Genomic DNA, 21923 nt, shown 5'->3' with positions numbered 1-21923 from the left:
CCTCTACCAGGTCCGGGGCCAGGGCCACCAGGAAGGAGGAGGGACGGGGAGCCTCTCTGCAGGGCCCGGCCGGCATGCAGAGAGGGCAGTGCCGTCCCACCCACTGGTGGCGGCAGCGTGGCCCCCTCCCCATCCCTGGGGTGTGACCGGCCTGAGCCTGGCCCTCCCGCTTCGTGGCCGTCAGTCAGGCCCCCCTGGCAGTTCCCCTTCTGCTGAGCAAGCCGCGGGCTGCGGTCGCGGCAGGAGCCCTGAGCAGGGACGTGTCCCCTCCACCGCCGCCAGGGATGGCTGGGTTTTCGTGCCGCCCTCATTCTCCCTCGAGCTGAGCGCACGGTGGGTTCCAGATCTCTGGCTTCCCGCTTCCCGGAGCCAAGCCAGCTGCAGAAAGCAGCAGCTGTCCTCCGTGACGGTCTGGCTAGCGCTGGGAAGACTCCTGCCCCCTTAATAGAGCTCTTCCCCATCTTTGTCTCCTGGGCCTGAAATACTGTCAGCAGCCCTTCACTCCTCAGGAGGCTGGCGCCGTAACGTGCCGCCACGTGTACACAGAGACCTGCAGGCTCCCAGCGAGGCTCTTTTATCTGCCAAATCGGTCAGTATTCGAGAGTAAGCAGTAGGAGGCGCTGGCATCCCTGGCCGCCCGGCGGCGTGGGCCTCCACCAGCTCCCGACCAGGGGAAATCAAATCGGGACAACTCCTGGGGTGGGGGGTGGGGGGTGGGGGGGCTTGACAGCAGGAGCCTTAAAATGCTCCTCATTCACTCCCTCCCTCACTCACCGGAGAGCCACTGAGCCCCCACCACCGATCAGGCACCCGGGCTTCCCTGCTCGTGGGAGGAATCAAAGAAGAAATAAAACAACTGCAAAGGTGATCTGTGCCACCAGGAAAAAGCGAGACCTATGGACGATGGATAAAAAGTACCGTCTATACACGTGGTAGAATCGTATTCGGCCTCGAAAGGGGGCATTCTGACACATGCCACAGCGCAGACGAGCCTGCAGGACATTATGCCGAGTGAAATCAGCGGGTCACAGAAGGACAGATACCGTACGGTCCCTAACTCACAGAGGTCCCTAGAGGAGTCAGATTCATAGGGACAGAAAGTGAGAATAGTGGGGGCCTGGGGCTGGGGGGGGGGCGGTGACAGGGAGTGAGTGTTTAACGAGGACAGAGTTCCCGTTTGGGAAGATGAAATAAACTGTGCACTTAAATATAGTTAAGATGGGGCTTCACTGGTGGCACAGTGGTTGGGAGTCCGCCTGCCAATGCAGGGGACAGTGAGAGGCCCGCGTACCGCAAAAAAAAAAAAAAAAATAGTTAAGATGGTAAATGTTATGATATGTGTATTTTACCACAATTTTTAAATTTTATTTATTTATTTTTGGCTGCATTGAGTCTTCGTTGCTGCGCACGGGCTTCCTCTAGTTGCGGCGAGTGGGGGCTACTCTTTTTTTTTGTTGTTGTTGTTGTACGCGGGCCTCTCACTGTTGCGGCCTCTCCCGTTGCGGGGCACAGGCTCCGGGCGCGCAGGCTCAGCGGCCATGGCTCACGGGCCCAGCCGCTCCGCGGCATGTGGGATCTTCCCGGACCGGGGCACGAACCCGCGTCCCCTGCATCGGCAGGCGGATTCTCAACCACTGCGCCACCAGGGAAGCCCAGGGGGCTACTCTTTATTGCGGTGCGCGGGCTTCTCATTGCGGTGGCCTCTCTTGTTGCAGAGTATGGGCTCTAGCCGCCCAGGCTTCAGTGGTTGTGTCGCTTGGGCTCTAGAGCGCAGGTTCAGTAATTGTGGCTCGTGGGCTCGGTAACTGTGGCTTGCGGGCTCAGTAGTTGTGGCTTGCAGGCTCTAGAGTGCAGGCTCAGCAGTTGTGGCTCATGGACTCAGTAGTTGTGGCACGTGGACTCAGGAGTTGTGGCTCACACTCAGTAGTTGTGGCTCACGGGCTCTAGAGCACAGGCTCAGTAGTTGTGGCTCGTGGGCTCTAGAGCACGGCCTTGGTGGTTGTGATTTGCAGGCTCTAGAGCGCGGGCTTAGTAGTTGTGGCTCGCGGGCTCAGTAGCTGTGGCACATCGGCTCAGTGGTTGTGGCACACAGGCTCAGTAGTTGTGGCTCGCAGGCTCTAGAGTGTGGGCTCAGTAGTTGTGGCTCATGGGCTCAGCAGTTGTGGCACGCGGGCTCAGTAGTTGTGGCTCACGGGCTCAGTAGTTGTGGCACGTGGGTTCAGTAGTTGTGGCACGCAGGCTCAGTAGTTGTGGCTCATGGGCTCAGTAGTTGTGGCTCACAGGCTCTAGAGCACAGGCGCAGCAGTTGTGGTGCACAGGCTCAGTTGCTCCGCGGCATGTGGGATCTTCCCGGACCAGGACTTGAAGCTCTGTCCCCTGCATTGGCAGGCAGATTCTTCACCACCGCGCCACCAGGGAGGCCCTCGCCGCAATTTTAAAAAGAAAGAAAAAGCAAGGAAAGGGTTGGAGATCTCTGGGAGGCAGAGTGGCCGCGTTTCCCAACGGATTGGCGGGGCTGCCCGGTGGACAGCACGGGAAGAGCCCAGCAAGCTGAAGGTACAGAAGGTGCAAAGGCCCTGGGGCAGGAGATGCTCTCCAAGTCAGGGGATGGGCCGAGGGACCAGACACGCAGAGGAAGCAGGCTCAGAGCCGAGTCAGAGGGCAGCCCCGCCGCCGAGGTGGCCCATCGTTTCTGGCTCGGTGCTGTTTCCTGCAGGAGCACGTCCGCCCTGCTCTGAGCCGTGCACCCACCAGAGGCTGGCTTTGGCGGGGTGCACATCGGCTCTTTGGTGAACGGAAGCCCCGTGTGGCATGTGTGTGCCGGCGCCCTGGATGGGGCGAGTCCACGGTGTGCAGAGGTCTTGCTGAGCACTTCCGGATGCTGTTCTTACAGCAGAGGCCACGAAGCCACGAGAACAGAGGAGGCGTCCAGGCCGGCGGGCGTCGTCAGAGCAGCATCGCCAGCTCCTCCTCAATCCTTTACCACAGGGGTCCCCGACCCCCGGGCCGCGGACCGGTACTGGAACCAGGCCGCACGGCAGGAGGTGAGCGGTGGGTGAGCAAGCGAAGCTTCACTGCCGCCCCCCGTCGCTCCCTGTCGCCGGCATCACCACCTGGACCGTCCCCCACCCCACATCAGTGGGAAAACTGTCTTCCACGAAACCGGTCCCTGGTGCCAAAAAGGTTGGGGACCGCTGCTTTACCAGCATGGCCGGGAGGACAGCAGGGGAGCAGAGGGGGAGGCCGGGCCGTCAGCAAGGCCGGGCAGGGAGAGGCAGCCCCGCGTCTAGGCGCTGGGGAGAGCCAGCGGGCGTGATGGGCTCGGTTCCGTGTGAAGGCGGGCGCTGCCGCAGAGGCTGGTCCGCCCTGGGGTCCCTGAACGCTGGCCGTGGAGCTGGAGCTTTGCTCAGGCGGCTCGGTGCGCCCCCCAGGGTCCCCCGGGCAGGACGCTCGCGTGGGCTCTGCCAGTGGACACGCCTCCCTCGAGTCCAGGAGCCCCGCCCTTGAGTCACGAAGACCAGCACCGGGCAAGGCAGGCGTGCGGCGTGCGTTTGTGAGTCGATCTCCCCAGAACTTTTTAAGTTCTCTAATTTTTTTGAAATTTAAAATTAAGTTAGCATTTCAGTATTTCGTGATAATAACAAATACAGGTCAGCTCTTTTTAACGTAACTGGGTGGGTAAAATTGAAGACTGCAGTTTTTTGGAACACGTATTTACTTGAAGGTTTACAACTTTCAAGAAAGGGAGAGATGGACGAACCACGCGTGCTACCGGAAGGCTATCAGAACCGAACCCCGTGTCAGAACCGTCAAAGGCCCGGCGATGAGCCCCGAGGGCGCGAACACACCCCGCAGGGGAGCAGCTGGGCAGGAGACGAGGAAGCGCTACGGGACCACCAGCTCCACCCGCTCCACGTGAGACGCCGCAGCAAGGGGAACACGATGCCGGGTGGGCCTCCGCCGAGGCACCGCGTCTCCTTGCTTCCTGGCCGGGGTCTTGCGGGAGCCCCCAAGGCAGGACAGGAGGAGGAAGCCGGGGTCCTGGACGCTGCTGAGGGGCTCTCCCAGCCCCCAGCCCCTCCCTGCGGCCATGAGGTTGGGGACGGGGGGGGGGGGGGGGGCCGGCGGGCGGCGGCAGAGACTCCCCCACCCGGGGAGGAGGAGGGGCTTGGCTCAGCCGAGCCCTCGGCGCCTGCGTGCGTACCCGGCCGGGCACGTGACCTCGCGGGACGGGAGCCCGCAGCCCCGGTCGCTGCGGCCGCCGCTGCAACACGTGGAGCCTCCCGGGCAAGGCAGACACGGGGGGGGGGGGGGGGTCCGTGGTGGGCGGCCGCGTGCGCGTTTGTGCAGCCGTCGGCTGTTCGGGAACACGCATCACTGCTTCAGAGACGCAGCGGCACCTGATCGCCAGGACGCACGGGCTGCTCGTTACAGACGGGACAAGGCCCTAAAGCCTTCGTCCTGGGGACACCTGATTTGCAGCTGGCGCGTTTCCCGTGCGTTTTAGCGACAGGACTGGTCTCTCTCTGCAGCCTGTGGCTCCGCCTTCTCGTGGACGCCCCCAGCTTCCGTGATGTAGCCCAGCCGTGGCCCCGGGGGGACCGGGCCGGCCCACGTGGGGATCGCCAGCCACATCCACCTCCTCCATCAGGTCAGGAGTGTCCCGGGCAGGGCGGGCCTCCTGCAGCCCCGGCGCAGGCCGTGGCAGGGGGGCTCTCAGCAGGCAGGGTTGAGTTACAAGCACACCAGTTGGGAGGGAGCGGGTGGGAAGCTGAGCCCCTCGCCGCACAGCCCCGGATGCCCGTCCTCGCCGAAGGCGCCACCGCAGGGCCAAACCGTAAGCGCCGCACCCTGGACGAGGCAGGTGACTGGCTGGAGGGAGGCGACCCTGGCAAGATGGGCCCTTCGCGCCCCTCTCCTGCCTCTTCCTGGGCCCAATGTCAAAGTCGGGGGGAGGCTGGTGACTGGATCCAGACCAGCACCAAAAGCGGCGTGGCTCACGGTCTTCTCCGGGGTCCACGGCACCTGCCGTGAAGAAGGGGCCCCGCGGAGGCAGGCACCGCGAAGGCAGAGGGCTCCGCGGAGCGCGGGCCCCCCCAGCAGCATCGGGCAACCACGACATCCGTCTGCTCACGCTTCCCACGTCGAGCAGCTGCCCCGCCTCACAGCGCAGCTCCCAGCGTCCGCGAGGCCACCCGCCCGTGCGCGGCGGGAGGCTGATGCCGTGGCTGGAACCTCCGCACGTGGCCTGGGCTTCCTTACGAGGGCACGCGTCCCGAGGGGCACCGCACCAACAGGACGCTGTCCACTTCTGTTCTAACCTCAGTCTCCAGCGTCACAGACACGCGTCCTGCCTGACGTCAAGGCGGAGCCGGACCTCACCCAGTTTCTAGAGAAGGGGACTTGCTTGATGGACAAAGTTCTAGAAGAGCACACGGGCCTGGAAAGACTGCTGTGGCCACTGTGGGAGGGTAACCTGTGGAGACCCCCAGGCTTGCCGCAAACAAACATTGCCGGGCCAGGAGTCAGGACGGGGACGGCTTTAGGTCGCTCAACGGTAAGGTGGGAGGCGACCGAGCAGCCCCTTAAACTCCCAATAAAAACCGTCTCTAGGCACAGCCCTTCCCCCTCCCGATGCCCACGTTCAATCGCTGACCTGCGGTGCAGAGAGCTCCTGTGTGCTCCGACCCCGACTGGACAAGCCCCACCTCATCCGAGACGGGCTCATCCTCAGGACCCACTCCTAACGCCTGCCCTCCCCCTCCCCCCCAGGCATCCTCCGTGGGACCTTGGGAAAGATACGTATCCTTGAAAAACAGCGTTTTGTACACTTCCCATGTGCCTAAATGGTGAAATAGGTCTGGTTCCACTTCCTTTTTCTCCACTCAAACCGATCGTAAAATCTTGTTTTCGGGAATCATTTTGGGGCCCCAGTTCCATTTTGGATGTAGAGGCCGTGAGAACACTTCACAGCCTATCAAGGAGAAAAAGTGGATAATCTACATCTTTAATTCTGCTTGAGCTCAGAGAGCTGCGCTTGCAAGGCGAGCGGGTGACTGAATCCCAAAGAGGGACAAGCCCCCCAAGGCGGGAGGCGGGGCTGCAGACTGGGTCCCCTTTGGCATAGCTGGCAGCCCAGCTGCGAAGGGCACCGCCTCGGCCGGCGGGCGTTCTCTCCCACGTGTTTCGGGGAGCAGGGCAGGGGCTGGAGACCTCCCCCGACCCCAGCCCGGTGCCCCGGGGGGGAGCAGGCGTGAAACGCTGCCCACCACCCTGACCCGACCCTCCCTCGAAGCAAAGCCTTAACCCAGCGGGGGAGGGACAGCCCCCACCCCCACCCCACCCAGGTGACAGCCGCTGCTTCTGGGGAGGGGCAGGGAGCCTCTCAGCCCCAGCGACACGGCCCCGACCCCGACCCCACCGAGACGCGAGGCAGAGGCTGCGGCAGAGGCGGGAGGGGGCAGGGTGGCTGCAAAGGCTGACCCCTGGGCCCCGGGACGCGACCGACCGAGCCTGGACCAGGTGAACACCCGCCTCCACCTGGGGGGCAGGGCGGGGGGAACAGAGCAGAGAGACACGCCCCCTCCCGCCCCGCCCCGCCCCCCAACCCAGGCGGGCAGAAAGCTGGAGGCCGGGCAGGAACACGGACGGAGACCCTGTGGCAGGAGGAGTGTGAAGGCCACAAAAGCAGCGACAAAACTAAACCCCAAACCCAGCACGAGGGCCCAACAGACGGACTCAGCCCCGCGCCGCACCGCGAGCTGGCCGCCGGCCGCGCCCCCTCCCGCGCACGAGGCCTCTCGGCTTTGGTCTCTGCTGTTCTACCATAAGTGTCCGGCATTCGGTCACGTATCATGAGACACGCGGCAAGGAGAAGACGAACCCCTCGCCCTCAGAACCAGCCCCGAGCGTCCACGTGCCGCCCGTCGCTGCCCCAGCCCGGACCGCTCAGCCGCGGGCACCTCGGCAGGTCCTCACGTGACCCTGCAGAGGAGTTCCGGCAGCGCCTGTAGGACCGGAGTCCAGCTCCATCTCCTTGGGGAGCGCTCGGGCTCCACGCCGGCCGTCCCAGCGATGCTCCCACGCTCGGTGCCACCTTCCTAACTTTTGCCGGCCAAGGGGCAGGCTCATCGTGGTCTGGATTTAGTCTCCGATGGTGGGGAGGCCCAGAACGTCTTCACATGCTTGTTGGCTGCACGGGTTTCCCTTCCAATGACCTGACTTAAGATCCTCTGCCATTTTCTTCTGATTTCTAAGACTTCTCCCTTTACCCTCAGTATGAACTCCTTGTCAGCTTTGGATGTTAACAAAGAAAGCGAGGGAGAAGCGTTCCTCCCCGAGTGTCGCCTGTCGGCGGTCCAGGCCGTCGCCTTTTTGGTTTGCCGCATCCACCAGGGCTCGTCCTCTGACTCGTGCACTCGGCCTCACGGCTCCTCCTCGCCCTGTGGTAATGACGGTGAGCTCCTCCATTAGCTTCCGCTGGCTTCGTGGCCACCGGCCCTGGGAGCCCGGCCGCCTGGTCCGGCCCGTGCCCCGCGTCCCCGAGGCTGCTCTCATCGAAGCGCCAGGGGCCCCGTCCCACGCCCTCTACTCTCCGCTCCTCCTGGAAACACGGCTTCCTTGGCTTCTCCGGCTCGATGCCGGGGAGCATCTCCTGCAGCTTCAGGGCTGTCCTCCTGCAACAGAACTCTCTGGCTGGAAAACTCGGGTCTACACTCAGAGCATAAACTACAAAGGGCTTCACCACTTACTGGGATTGACTGCGGCATTAATATCAAGAAAAAAACAAAAAACAAAACTGAGTTAACATAAAGCAAAATATTTTTTAAATATACCTGATTTTTTTCTACCAACCATTTTCTAAAAATGTGTAAGCAACGAGAGCCATCAACATCACTAAAATGTTCCTCTTCAAAGACACTGGGATAAAAGAATTCCTGATTTATCCCTGTATATTAAAGCCATTATTGGCTTTTACAGGCTGCACTCTTGGGTTCGTTTAAACAGTGATATAAAAAATGGAAACATCTGTGTAAGAAATGCGTTCTCAGTACTATTTGTATGTAAAATGCTTGCAAATTATTTCATTAAACAACACTAACTAGTCCTTTATAGACTAAGAGGGAAGAGCTGGAAGAGATCTTGCTGAGCTGAGATGGTCCTGGACCCTCCTCTGCAGAGGCCGGGCCTGGGCTGGGGGTCAGTGTGACGGGCAGGGCAGGCTCACGGCCGCGGACCGAGGTGCCCGCCCCCTAGGCCAGCGTTCATTAAGTGATCAAGCTATAGCTCTACTGTTTTGCAAATTTTAATTTTAAAATGGTACGGAGACCTTGGGTCTTAGTGAAAATAAGAGGATCTGTTTGTGAAAGGGCAACTTGTGCTAAGAATTTCTTCTTAAGAGTGTACATAACACTGCATGCGGGCTAAACATAATACGTACATTATTTAGGACATCTCATAATGCAACAAAATGCAAAACACTGAATATATGGTCCAAATTCAGTTATTTTCACGAATCGCTAGCTCATGACTTATCCACTCACCTCTCTCTAGATAGAATTTTATTCCTCAAGTATTCCTTTGAGCTATAGACCAAATCTTATAGACCAACTTCTTCCCATTTACAAATGAAGCACTTGAAGCCTAGAGGGGCCCAGGGCTGAGCCAAGGTCTCACCTGGTGAAATTTCATGCCGACCTTCTCACCTCTGACCTTAAAAGAGTTGGGGAGAGAAGAGGGTGACTCCCTTTTTCTGTCACACGGATCAGAACAATGTCTTGGAGCAACACATTTCATAGCTGTCATTCCTCATTCCAGCCAAGTTCACCATTTCAGATGCACTTTAAAAAATTACTTAAATCTGCTGACTTTAGATTGTAAGCATAAACGGTTTGGGAGTTAAAACTCTCTGACAGCGTTTTAATGGACACCCCCCTTCAGTATGTCCGGGACCTGGTCTGGCGGGTAATGTGACAGCATGAGCTATCGAAGGCGATACCTTACGAGTGAACCATTTTCTCATTACTATCAAAATAATTAGATTTGTGGTGAACTACAACAAAAAACAAATAGAAACTTTCCAATTTTTCTCCTGGAAAACCAACGACGAGCTGAAGAAACTTCGAAAAGATTCTTGAAAATGTAAATGGGCCCGCATGCGCCAGGGCGGTGCAATCCTAATTTTAAGACCGTGCGGGGGTCACAACGGACCCCAAGTGCCACCAGCAAACATGTCAACGTCTGAATGTTGTTCTTAAAATGGAAAAGCAGCTGCGGTGACATGAGCTTTAGAAAATAACACGTCCATGAAGCATGTTTCCGTTTTTAATTTTTTTGCTTTGATAAATCAGTTGCTTCACAAAAATCCCTTTCAAAGACAACAATCCAAGAAAACAATTGTTACAGTATTCACATTTAAAGATTGTCAGTTCATAGACCAAACAGAACTAAAACAGGGGAGGATGGCGGAGTTATTTCTGTCCCTAACTGCCAGAGGTGGGCCGTTCTCACCCTCCGGGGACGTCCGAGCTCGTCTGAAAGAAAAAGTGCTCCAACGCTTTCTCGCCCAGGTAAGAGTCGGGTCGCGGGCAGGTTGCGCGGAGGCGACTCCGGGAACCCTCGGGGCCGGGGTTCCGGCGTCGGGGCGCTGTGGTCTGTGGGCGAGCTGGGGCCGCGGCCCACCTCACTCTGCGCGCTGGATAAATCTTACACTGGCTTATTTCTGGAATCAGACCACGAACGCTCGGTGGTGCAGCAGCCGGGGCCTGGCCCGGCCGTCCGCTACCCGCTCACCAGCTGAGCCGCAGACGACACGCGGCGCTTGACCCGGGCGTCTCAAAGCACCGTCAAAAGCATCCTTCACAAGGGAAGAATTTAACAACAGCAAAGTCAGGGTCGAACGTGTTCGTTTAGAATGAAAGCTCCGCGGGGCCGTGCTCTCACGGGCGCTCCCAAGACTCCGAGGGCTGGACGACGGGCTCACCGCTGACGAGCGGCCCCGACTGAGCGCCAACGCGCAGGGCGGCGCTTCACGGCCTGCCTGTCGGGTTGCGGGGACCCCCTTAGTCACTCACGGGAAGAGCTCAAAGGAGCCTCGGGCCGCGTCCGGAGCGCCCTCTCTCGAACCATCTTCATCCTTGTCCTCTGAATGCGGCGAGCAGCGCGCAGACTTCGGCTGCGGGGCGTGTGGCCGAGGCCCTGGGCGCCGACGGCTGCACCCCCGTGCGGCCCCGCGGGAGCGCTGCCGTGGCCTGTGCGGCACGCGCCCTGGGACCGGATTTCTGCGGCGGGGAAACGCTGACCCCGAGCGGCCGCCCGCCGCGGTCACTGATCTGAGCCCAAGGGTGGGGGCGGTGGGGGAGGGAGGGAGGGGCTGGCCGGCTTCCACGGGGCCTCATCTTAAATTCTAACTTCGTTGGACTTCAGACGATCTTTTCAACTGGTGCAGACTTGACTTAAAATATTTGAAATTGTTTACAAATGAGGAACGCAATAGCCGCTTTAAAATGTTATTTTCTCCCCCAAAAGAGTCGAGAATCAAGTTTTCTTTGAAATCTCCTGAACTACTGTAAAAGAAATTTCTGTGTGTTTCTTGCTTCCTTCTGAGCTACCTAGGAAGCGCTCTCCTATGAGTGACTTGAATTATTAATAATTTCGGGGGGAACGTCAGTTCCAGAAGACAATCTGCACCAGATCAAAATACGCCCCACGTAGCCTTGGTCCACCACCAGTTACCGTCACCGCTTCTCAGGAACTGACGACCTTCCCGACCGACCGTAAGACTGTCCTTGGGAAGCGCGCCGAGCTTGACGGTTACACAGAGATTTCAAATCTCCGTGAAACCAGGGGCTCTGTTTCCTCTCTGAGAAAAAGCCCCACTTGAAAGCAAACCAACAGAAACAGATCAAAACCCAAGGAAACAAACCCAGTCTGCGCTTGTGGTTCATCTGGTCACCGGGAACCGAAGTCCCAACACCACTCCAGACGCGCTGTGATCAAGTCAGAGGGAAGAGCCGCGTGCGGGAGAGAAACCGCGGCCCCAGGGCCAGCGCGGGGCTCGGCGGCAGGAGGGCCACCGGCACCCCGTCCTCCAGGCCCGCGCGCTCCCCGCCCGCAGTGCGTGTTGGCGAATCGTGTACCAGAGCCGAGGGTTTGCTCTTTACCCCGGCTCTGAGCCAGCGGGAGAGAGGACACTTTATATTAGTTGATCATAAACCTTCTACACACAACATATGGCTGACTAAAAAATTCTAAAACAACACCCAGCTAACATGGTACACTAACCATTGAACTGTGGTCAAATTTAAATTAGACTGAAATATGTCAGTAGGAGCTTTTAACTGACCACTGGCTACCATTTCTTAACTTACCTAAGCTCTGCTTAGCAAGTACCTTTAGATGCATGTTTAAGATCAAGTGTAGGGTGCAGTCGGAGCCTTTACGTATAGACTACAATTTGAAGACATCAAAACTTCATTAAATAGGTGTTTCTTTTATAGGAGTGAATGTAAATTGCTGCCCTGGGATAGCAGAGAGCCATGGAATGCCAGCTAACTTTGGGCAGGTTCGTCAAATTTGGTCAATGCAGAACATTCCAAATCGAGACAGTAAAGCGCGGGCACTGCTTCTCCTCTAGCAATTTCATCCTCCGTACACTCATAATCCAATTCATAACGAATTTATAAAAATAGCTTTTTATCCAATAATTCCAGCAAGGTAAAAATAGGAGTTTCTTTTCACATATAGCAAATGACACAGGCTCACGGAACCCGAGAGAACGGAAGCACATTTAACCCGCCGCACACCCGCCACCAGGTCACACGCGGTTTATCGCTGTGTGTTGTCGTCCGCCCCGCACTGGCACTTTTCAGCGGCAGAAGCTTCTTCCTAATCCACGGGCTCCACAGATAAATCAGCCCACTGAGACCTGCTTTCACCACAGAACTAAATTTAAACTGCATAATTTTTTAGAAAACGGCAGCACTATTCCTTAATCAGTCAGGGGTTCGGGGGGCGGGGGAGAGGATCTGTCACTCAACATACTTTTAGCGTTAAACCTTGAAAGAATTTCCTTAAAAACACACACACGCGCGCACACACACACACACACACACGCACGCACACACCTTGAAAGAAGTCGCTGCCCCAGCAAAGACGCCCTGGAAGCTTACTAGGAAATACAAAAGTGCACTCTTCTATGCCTACATATAAAACATACTAGCAATAAAACTGTGTAAGGGGTTTGCCGCGCCCACCACGAAGCGCGGGGCGGGCGGCCCTACTGCAGGGAGTCGCTGCTCTCCAGCGCCAGCCCGCGCAGGGGGCCGGCCGCCAGCGCCGCGCCGCCGTCCCCCGTGCTGTCCACCGAGTCGTCCTCGCTCTGCTCGGCCATCATCACCTGCTGGACCGCCAGCGTGGCCCCGTCCGACGACAGGGACTGCAGGCCGTCCACGTTCATGCTCACGGGCGCGGTGATGGTCACGACGGCTCCTGCGGCACAAGGCGGCTGTCACCACGCCATCGGCGCTCGGATGCAGACCGTTACCCCTCGACCCGTGGGGCCGGGCTGCCCGACCGCCCGCGAAGCCCCCTGCACGTTCCCGGGACCGTCCGCAGGGAGTTCAGGACCCGTCTCTAGGATGGGCCCCAGACCCTGCGCGGCTAGGCTCTCACCTACACGGGGTCCGAGGGTCAGGACGGCAAAGGGCACAGACGCCCGGGGCGCAAAGCGAGCGCCCCACGGAGGACAAGAGACCCAGGACACGGGGGAGAGGCCACGAGACAAGGCGGGCGGGGAGGTGGGGTGGGAGGGCTGGGTCAGAGGAAGGAGGCCGGTCTGAGGGGGGAAGGAGAACCTGAGACACGCGCCCCTGCTCCTCCGGCCCAGCAGCGGACGGAGGGAGGCCGCCAAGGGCCTGCGAGCGGGACACCGGTGAGACACGCTGGGCCGAGGACGGTGCCGCGCTAGGGAGCCCCGCACGGTGGGCCGGCCGCGCCCGGCCGTAAAAACCTCCACGGCACCGACGGGTGAAGAAAGCAAGAGGGTGTCATCTGTGGTGTACGTGATTCATCTAGTACAACGTGTTTAGGAAACTTTTAAAAACGCCTCATTCACGCATTCATTCTTGGCCGTGCACAGACCACGGCATCAGACACGCACTGGGAACCTCCACAGGAAACTGGTACTACAGGTCGTCTCGAGAAGATTAGAAGCCGGGCTGGGGGAAAGATGACTTCTCACTGGATATCCCTGCCTGCACTTCTTCCCCAGTACATAGGTATTGCCTTTTCCAGGAGTGGGGCAACGGATGGGGAGCGAGAGAGAGAGAGGAAAAAAGCCTTTCTAACTAATTCTTGAATTAAAAAGGAAAACAAAAACGGAAAATACAAATGATTTAAGTATGAAGGTAAAACCACTGCCTATCAAAACCCAAACAAAGAAGCCAAAGCTTCACACGCACATACCACGAGGGGCCCATTCCAAGCGCTGGGCCAGCCTGCCTCTGGGACACCCTGAGCATCGGCAGGGAACAGATGAGCGCATGCGTACAGGAAGCAGCTGAGGCCGAGAAAAGAATCGGCCCCAAAGATCACAGAGCACGGTGGCCAGAGCTGGACCAGACCCACCCTGAAGCACAGGCCCTGGGCCACAGGCACTGACAGGTCTGGCCTCTGTCGAGGGGGCAAAGCGGGCCAGGACCCAGCACTGCCGGGACCACCAGGCAAGAACCAACTGCAAAAGCAAAGCACAAGAGGATCAGAGAGCGCCGAGTAACCGAACTGCCCGAACATAGCTGAGGAAGACCTGGAGAGACGCTGACACCCCCCCCCCCCCCCCCCCGATAAGGGAACGCCCATAAGGTCTGGCCTCTAGTCAAAGATTACCAGGCCCACAAACAGGCAGGAAAACCACCCGTAATGAGAATCCAGTCAACAGAAACCAGCCCAGAGCCCACAGATGTTACAATTAGCAGACGAGGTCATCCAAACAGTTACTGGCGACTGTGTGCTGTTTGTTCAAACGTTCAGTAGACCGTGAAAGATACAAAAGCTCACATGGAGCTTCTAGACAACGTCCAATGAAAAGCACAGGGATGGGACTAGCGGAAGAGTAAACATCACAGAACACAAGGCTGGGGAAGCTTAAGAATAGAAACAGAAGCTATCCAGGATGAAACAGAGGAAAAGAATCCAAAATCCTGGAAAAAGCAGCAGTAACTGTGTGAGTAATAATGCCCTGTCATATGGGCAACCGGAGCCCCTGCGGGAGGGGAGGTCAGAAAATACATTTGAAGAAATAATGGCCCCAAACTCTCCCGGCCGAGGAACAGTAAACTGCTGAGCAGAAAGAGTAAGAGGAGAACGAGAAGGTCAGAACGCGCTAACAACACAGCTTATTACATTTAAAAAGACACACGCACAGCCATCTGAAGTGTGAGGAGCTCACGCACACAGAAGCCGCTTGTCAACTCAACACAGGAACCGAGGCCCGTGATGGGGGCCGGGGGTCAAAGGGAAGAAGAAGAGCTGGACGAGGGCCGCAGGGACACGAAGCGTGAAGCGCACGACACGCCCGCTCCCCGCACCGAAGCGGGAGGGACAGAAAGAGACGGGAGGGGCCTCGGGGGCTGGCCTCGGACCCGGCTCTCCCGGGCACACCTGCACCCCTAACGAGCACCAGGACCAGCGCTCTCTCCCGGTCAGATGCAGAAAGACCACCGCCGGCCCTTGGCTCACGGCCTCCCACACCCCCAGCCCCCGGGACGGCGGCCGCCCACCACTGGCTGCAAGGGCCCAGGCCTGGGCCCGGTCCCGGTCCCCACCTTCGGACACGGTCAGCTCGCTGGCGGCTGGCTGTGCGGCTCCTGAGGCGATGGAATCGGGCCAAAACCTCTGGACGGGTCTGTTCTGAGCAGTTTTCTTCTTTGTTTTTGGAGTTTCTGAGCAACTAGAATCCAACATGGGCTGCAGGATTCGTCTTCTCGCATTGATGAACCTGCACGCAGGAAACAGGTCAAAACGGCCTTCCCGAGACCACCCAAGGCAGTGACAGGCCCGCCCGACAAACCCCAGGAGCAGAAACACGCGTTCCCCGCTAGAAGAAGCGCTCAGAGTAACGAAACGCATGTTATCTAAATGTCCGGAGAACAGGGCTGGTTTTTTGTTTGTTTTTTGTTTTTTTTGCGGTACGCGGGCCTCTCACTGTTCTGGTCTCTCCCATTGCAGAGCACAGGCTGCGGACGCGCAGGCTCAGCGGCCACGGCTCACGGGCCCAGCCGCTCCGCGGCACGTGGGATCTTCCCGGACCGGGGCACGAACCCGTGTCCCCTGCATCGGCAGGCGGACTCTCAACCACTGCGCCACCAGGGAAGCCCAGGGCTGTTTTTAAAGTAATTCATTTGAATAAAGACCAACTCTTCCATGGTGCCTTTCTTCCACTTTAACTGATTTAGTCCCTGTTTGTGAAATTGATATTCACAATGATACTGTCAACGTTGTGAATGTGGCTTGATTTTCTCTGAGGAAGGGAAAGGTCAGAGCAGCAAAACTACATGCCCTGCAGTCTCGTGACGCCCGAGGCCTTGCAGGCCGCGCGTCTCTTATCTGAGGGTCCCACCCGGCCGAGCCCCGAGTGTGGACAGATGTCCGGCTCTGAGGTCGCCTAACTTCAAAGTCCTAAGATTCAAAAACATCTACAACTGCACTAGGACATATTCTAATAACACAAATGAACGGTCTGGCGCCTCAGAGCTTCGTTCGGGGTCGATCTCCGGTCCCTGCAGCTGAGCGTGAGCTGGACTGGGAGGGTCCCGACAGCCCCGGAAGCTCACCGCCGACCCCAGCACCACCTGGGAAGGGACACCCGCTGCTACCTCTCAGTCTGTCTCTTTATCCATCTTTGTCAAAGCTGCCACGAGGCAGAGGCGTAAGCTAATGACGGGTGTGGTCCAATCTCGCTCCAAGATATAATTTTTGCAAATACAAAAGGAAAGAGAGTCACAAAAGGTAAACATAGCTCCAAATATTAACTAAAAGACTTTAGAAAGTTTCGAATTTATAAAAGTCATGTTTTAAACTGTGATGAATTTCAAAATTAAAAGTTGAGGTCAAACCTTCTAGGAAAGACAATTCTGTTAAGACAGCAGAGGAGCAACTTAGGGCAGGGCAGGGAGTCCACAAATGAGGAATCAATAGCGAGGAGAAGGCTGACTGGCGACAAACACATCAGAAAGTCCAGAGACGCACGTCTGCGTCTCTCATCCCACAATCCATCCATCACTAAACCAGACACAGCCTCTACATGGGACTGCATGAAAATAACGGAGAACATGCTAAGACGTTACAAAACTCACAGCCACACAGAACTCGAAACCTTTGAACTCTTGTCAACACTACCTAAAAGATCCAACAGGAAATAACTCAAAGAGTATGGTCTCTTGTGGCTCCCTAAGTAAAAAATACGGGCCCAAATGCAAGATGCTAGGAATACTTGATGCAACGCCAAAGCATGCCTCCTGCATACACAACTGCCCAAGATGGCAGATTCTATCATTTACATTGGAGCTCACCTGACCTTCAAGTTTACGTTTTGACAGTTAAAATGAAAAGATAACAATGTTTACAAGTGGTAGAATCTGTATTTCCTTTTCTTTTACGCAAGCCAATTTCATTAATCTGAAATCAATTCCTACATCTGAATCAGTAAAGAAAAACGAGGCAGATGACTGCCAAGCCGAATGCAAGGGCACACGCAGACCTCAACGCCGCTTCGTGACGTGAACGCCTCTTAGTTAAGGGAAAAGCCAACACGGTCCGGGTCCAAGTGTCCACACTGACGTGTGACACGAGAACCAGAACGGGGTGTTTCATAAAGGAACGCTTCCCTCTCAGGACCCTGAGGCCTGCTGTGGCACAGGACCACCGCGCGGCCGGCCAGCCGTGGGGCTCCCGCCCCCGGCCACCGCTGAACAAGTGACACAGACACAGGTTTCAAAAGGTAGGAGGGGTGCGGAGGGGCCACCAGGGGTGAGGGGAACTCACCCCGGCCGTCCACCGCCCAGAGGAGCTCGTCCACGGAAACATCGTGTTTCTGAGTGGAGGTTGGGGTGAGGGGCGCTGGTTAATGCCCAGGAGAAACCCATTTCTAATCAAGGGAGGAGGATGTCGGCAAAAGGTCCTTAGTGGGGTATCGAGCATTGAAAAGTTAAGGTGAAAGTGTGTGTGATGTATGCTTACCTGGCTGCCACCAATTCCAGACTCTGGTAACACAGGAATGCTAGTTTAAAGAACTCATGTACTTCAACCAAAATTTACTACTTATTGGCGTCACGATTGCCAGGTGCTCTGTTACGTGGATGGCACAATTTCAGAAAGCGGGCACAGCTTACCAGTTGTTAACTTGGAGTAGTGTCAAATTCGTCTGAGCAGCAATCTGTTTTTTCTCATCTTCTGTCGGGTAGGGATGCTGAAAATACAAAGAAGGGTCACCGTGAACTTCAGTTTTTAAAAAGGAACTCCAGATCATCCCGGTAAAACAGAAGCACACAAATAATCGTCAGTAAAAACTGGTGTCAAGGATGCCTGGAGCTAAAACCTAACTTCAGTCTCATCATTTTTTCCAGAAATGCCTAAAACAAATGAAGCCTTTCTCCCAGCTGCCCAAGAGCACAGGTGTTGCAGCAACGAGTGAAAGCCCAGGCAGAGGTGTGACGCAGACAGGAGTCCGCGCGCTCAAAGGCCACGGCGAAGGGAGGAGCGCGGGGCACGGAGAGGGACCCCTGGGCTGCACCAGGCGCCGCTCTAAGCACCCGATACCATCTGTGGCTTCTGTACCAACGTTACAGGTGTAATTCAAGGACCATCAACTGCATCCATTTAAAGCAGATAAATGGCAGAGTTTTGACCCACAGCAAGACAGAGCACGCAGGCCACCCCTGTACATCCTACGGAGGAGACTCACTGATCCCTCACGGTCACAGAGCTGCTGCCACCTGGATTTTACGACGAGGAAACTGAGCAAGGGCACTGCACACCCTCCCCGCATCCTGGGCCGGCCGAACAAGAGGAGGCAGCAAGCGGACGGGGCTGCTCCAGGCCGTCACATTCGGGCGACGCGTTTCTGTCACGGGAGGCGCAAGCACGGGCTGACGCTGGGACGCACGGGTGTCACCTACGGCGTCGCTGGACTCACGTGCGCGGCCGGCAGAGAACTGAACTGAGGGCTGGGGACGGGGTGTCTGCTATTTACTCTTTATTTCACGTATGACTGAAATATTTCACTCAGAAAAAGCCAGAAGTATAACAAATACAGACACACCTAGGAAACACTGCAGCTTCAGTTCCAGACCACCTCAGTAAAGCGAATATTGCGATACAGTGAGTCATTAATTTTTGTGTTTCCAAAACATGTTATATAAAAGTTATGTTGACGCTCGACTGTAGTCCATGAAGTGTGCAGTAACATTACATCTAACAGAACACTGTACATACCTTGACTTAAAAATACTTTATTGCTAAAAAAATGCTAACCATCATCCGAGCCTTCAGCTGCAGTCTTCTTGCAAAAGCCACAGCAAAGATGACTGAGCACAGATCATCATATCAAATATAATAATAATGGAAAAGTTTGAAATATTGAGAGAATTACCAAAATGTGACACAGAGGTCTGAAGTGAGCAAACGCTGTGGGAAGCAATGGCATCGAGGGATGTGATCCCGGCAGGGTTGCCACAAACCTTCAGTTTGTGAAAAACGAACACCTGAGAAGCGCAATAAAGCGCAGGATGCTTGCACCAAAATTCACAGACATACCAGAGGAAAACAATTTCTGTCTACAGTAATAAACAACTTCTCCAAGGTCGGTTACCATCTGCCTGTAGAAACCAGTACGACATTCACTCTAAAACCTGCACGCACTGAAGGCCCTCATTTTGCACCGACCAGGACCCCAGCAAATTAAGGAGGTGGGGGTCTCTTTTGGTTTTTAAGCGAACACTCAGTGTCCGGAAAGGAGCTGTGCATTCTGGGATAACCGCATTTCTCTCAACAGCAGTGGTCCCGTCCTCACACTAACCGACACTGATTCACTTCCATTCTACAGATGAGCATCTGGCCCCAAGGGAGAGTTTATGGAAACAGAAATATTGTTCTTGTCCTTTAAAAAGCTTGTAAAATAAAAAGGGGGCAGGAAGCAAGTACGCAAACCAGAAAACAAAACAAAACAAAAAACAGTAATAAGTGCTGCCCAGAGTGTCCGGAAAGCTACAAGGAGAGGGGACAGCGTTTCGGAGAAATGAGGTCAAGAAGAAGACACAGAAAATGCTTCATAGGAAAATAAATAAATAAAAGGCACTTTAATTGAACCTCTGAGCAGGGTCTATTTCAGAAATGATTAAAACAGTAAAGGAAACTTAACAGGAAAATAGCCAATGCCATCACTTACTTGTGCTGTAGTCCAATCGCTACATTATAGACACATTTATCGGCTGTACAATGTATCTAGGAACACATACGTTCTGCTTTTTCACTTATGTCCATGTACCTACAGCTTCCTAGTGCTTCTGGCCCTCGCTTATGGTGTTAACTCGCCGTACAGCCTTCCATCAAATTGACAGGTCCTAACTCACACACCAACCCATTTCCCATTATCGCAATGAACAGCACTGTAACATTCTGTCCCTAAACTTCTCCACTGCTCGTGACCCTTGCTAGGACCAGCTTCTAGGCGGGGTCGCACTGCCGACGACGACCGCGTTCTCCCGCGGCACGTGAGCTGCCCCCTCCGGGCCGGGGCACAGCCTGCAGAGCCCAGCTCCGGGCGGAGGAAGGGGGCTCAGCAGCGACCAGGGCCAAACCCCAGGGGGACCGGAGGCGATAGCCGGGTGAGGACGGAGGCGGGCGCCCAGGCACGGACGCGGCCGCAGCCCGGGCCAGGGGCGAAGGGGCGCTGCAGAGACCCGAGGGCACCACGGCGCACGGGGTGGAGGCGAGGAGGCGGGTCAGTGAGGACGCGGCCGCAGCGGGTGACGGCGGGCACTGACGCCCAGGGGCAGGTCCGGGCCGACCAGCTCAGCTCTCAGGAGAGGCCGGGCCGGGGCTGCAGAGGGACAGGTCCGCGGAGAGGGGCTTCTCCCTCCCGGCCCCCCGACCCTCCGGACCTCCGCATCCGCCCGCACGCCCCCCGGGCCCCACCCTCCGCCCGCACAGGCCATAACCCAGCGATGCGCCCACCGTCCCACCTCCATCCCCCCGCGCCCCCGGGGGCCAGCCTGGTCCTTTCCAACCCGGCAGCAGCGAGAAGTCTGTCACTCCTGGAAGCTACTCGTGGTCTCACCCTCCCCCGAGGTCGGGGGCGTGGGGACTGGGGCTCAGGCGGGTAACCGGCCAGCCTTCCCCAGAAGTCGGTGGGCAAGCGCGCACCCAGAGACAGGACGGCGTCGGGGGACGTGCCGAGGTCCAGGGGAGGAGAGGGGGCGCGCAGACCAAAGCACGCCAAGCTCCCCGCACGGGCACAGGCCCGTGTGCCAACCCCTCCGTCCACAAGCTCAACTCTTCATCTCCCTCCCAAATCCACTGTATCAAACATCGCTATTTTCCAAGGTTTTGCCCCGGAGCACCTCTTCTCTGCCCACTCCTCTAATTAACCTCACCTCCCCGCAGGCACCCTCCCCGGGCAGTTTCTCTCACGGGCGCGTACCGCCAACATCAGCTGAACTTCTTCCCTGTCACCAGTTTTTGGGTAACCCTCCCTTCTGTCCTGTGCTCGACCCATCATGGACAGTCAACAAAACCCCGATTCTTACACCCAGGCCTCTACCAGCCCCCACAGAAGTCCATTTTTTCCAGAAAATAAGCCAGAAAGAAAGCATCGCGGAGGCCTGGCTAATCGCGGAGCACGCGCGTCCTCACCCCGATGTGCTGGAAGAGCCAGGACCTCATCACATTGGTGGCGTGCTTCGGCAGGACCCCCCTCTTGTTCTTAGATGAGCCGTCATCTTGATGCAAGATGCTGAGATCCTGGTTTAACTGTAACTGAAGCTTTTAAACAATTGAAAAATAACGTTAGAGAGCACAGAAAATGATGACGTATCCAAGTAGCTTAACGAGTGCAAGTGGAGAGAAGATAACCAAGGATCTTATGGCTAAATGTCTTATTTACAGGAAAGGCATAAACACTGGGACCCAGTAGGGCTGATTTTCCGAGGATGTGGCCCCTCGCGTTGTAACCCTTTACACGCGCGTCTCGGCCACGCAGGGGCCTCCCGTCTGGTGATGCAGTGGGACAGACACCGAGAGGCCCCGAGTGTCCCACTCTGCACGCAGCCGAGCCCCGCCCTCACGCACACGTGCACTCAGCTTGTCTCCTCTAGCGACAGACGCGACAACAGCCCGTCTCCTGGCCTAGAGCAGGATTCAAGCAACCGACAAGGATGGACGGGGAAGCTGGAAGGGCCACTAACTAGAGGAGCCCGACCAGGAGGAGAGAAAGAAACACACAAAGTGCAGACACAGGGACCACAGAGCAGAGGGGCCAAGGCGACGACCTCTGCCCAGACGGCTCCGCGGCCACTCAAGACACTGCCCACCCCTCACCCTGAGAAGAGCCTGAGATACAGCCTGTTCGTTCCATCTCGGGAGGAGAGGACACGTGTGTAAGTCCCCTTAGACGAGCGTCCGTCCGCTCACACAAACACGAGGAAAGAGCACGAGGCCCCACGCGTCCAGCCAGGGGCAGCACCTCACGCCCACCGGCTGCAGAGACGGTGCCTGTGTCGTTCACCGCCAGACCAGGGAGAAAAGCAACGCCCCGCGCTGGGGCCTCCACACAGACACATCGGGACCTCTCCACTGTGGCCCACGCTTTACCTCAGAACTTCTGTGTGACCACCTAGAGGGGTGGGACAGGGAGGGTGGGAGGGAGGCTC

General features: G+C 56.8%; 1 protein-coding gene across 7 annotated transcripts in view; it reads right to left on the bottom strand.

The window, feature by feature from the left end:
- Nucleotides 1-9311: 9311 nt before the first annotated feature.
- The window catches only part of PKNOX1 (PBX/knotted 1 homeobox 1), a 49149-nt gene continuing 36537 nt past the window's right edge, over nucleotides 9312-21923 (bottom strand). For 5 of the 7 annotated variants that reach the window (XM_059064790.2, XM_059064788.2, XM_067035192.1 and 2 more), the window contains 4 exons: nucleotides 20908-21036; nucleotides 17388-17464; nucleotides 14823-14995; nucleotides 9312-12489 (listed from right to left, as the gene is read on the bottom strand). In XM_059064790.2, coding sequence (XP_058920773.1) covers nucleotides 12278-12489; nucleotides 14823-14995; nucleotides 17388-17464; nucleotides 20908-21036 — 591 coding nt within the window. In that variant the 3' untranslated portion in view covers nucleotides 9312-12277. The remainder of the gene's footprint in view (nucleotides 12490-14822; nucleotides 14996-17387; nucleotides 17465-20907; nucleotides 21037-21923) is intronic. The other 2 variants (XM_067035190.1, XM_067035191.1) reach the window with 2 other exon arrangements.

This window comes from Kogia breviceps, chromosome 5 (assembly GCF_026419965.1).
Source record: "Kogia breviceps isolate mKogBre1 chromosome 5, mKogBre1 haplotype 1, whole genome shotgun sequence".
Taxonomy (NCBI): Eukaryota; Metazoa; Chordata; class Mammalia; order Artiodactyla; family Physeteridae; genus Kogia; species Kogia breviceps.
This window is presented reverse-complemented; position numbering and strand designations above follow the sequence as displayed.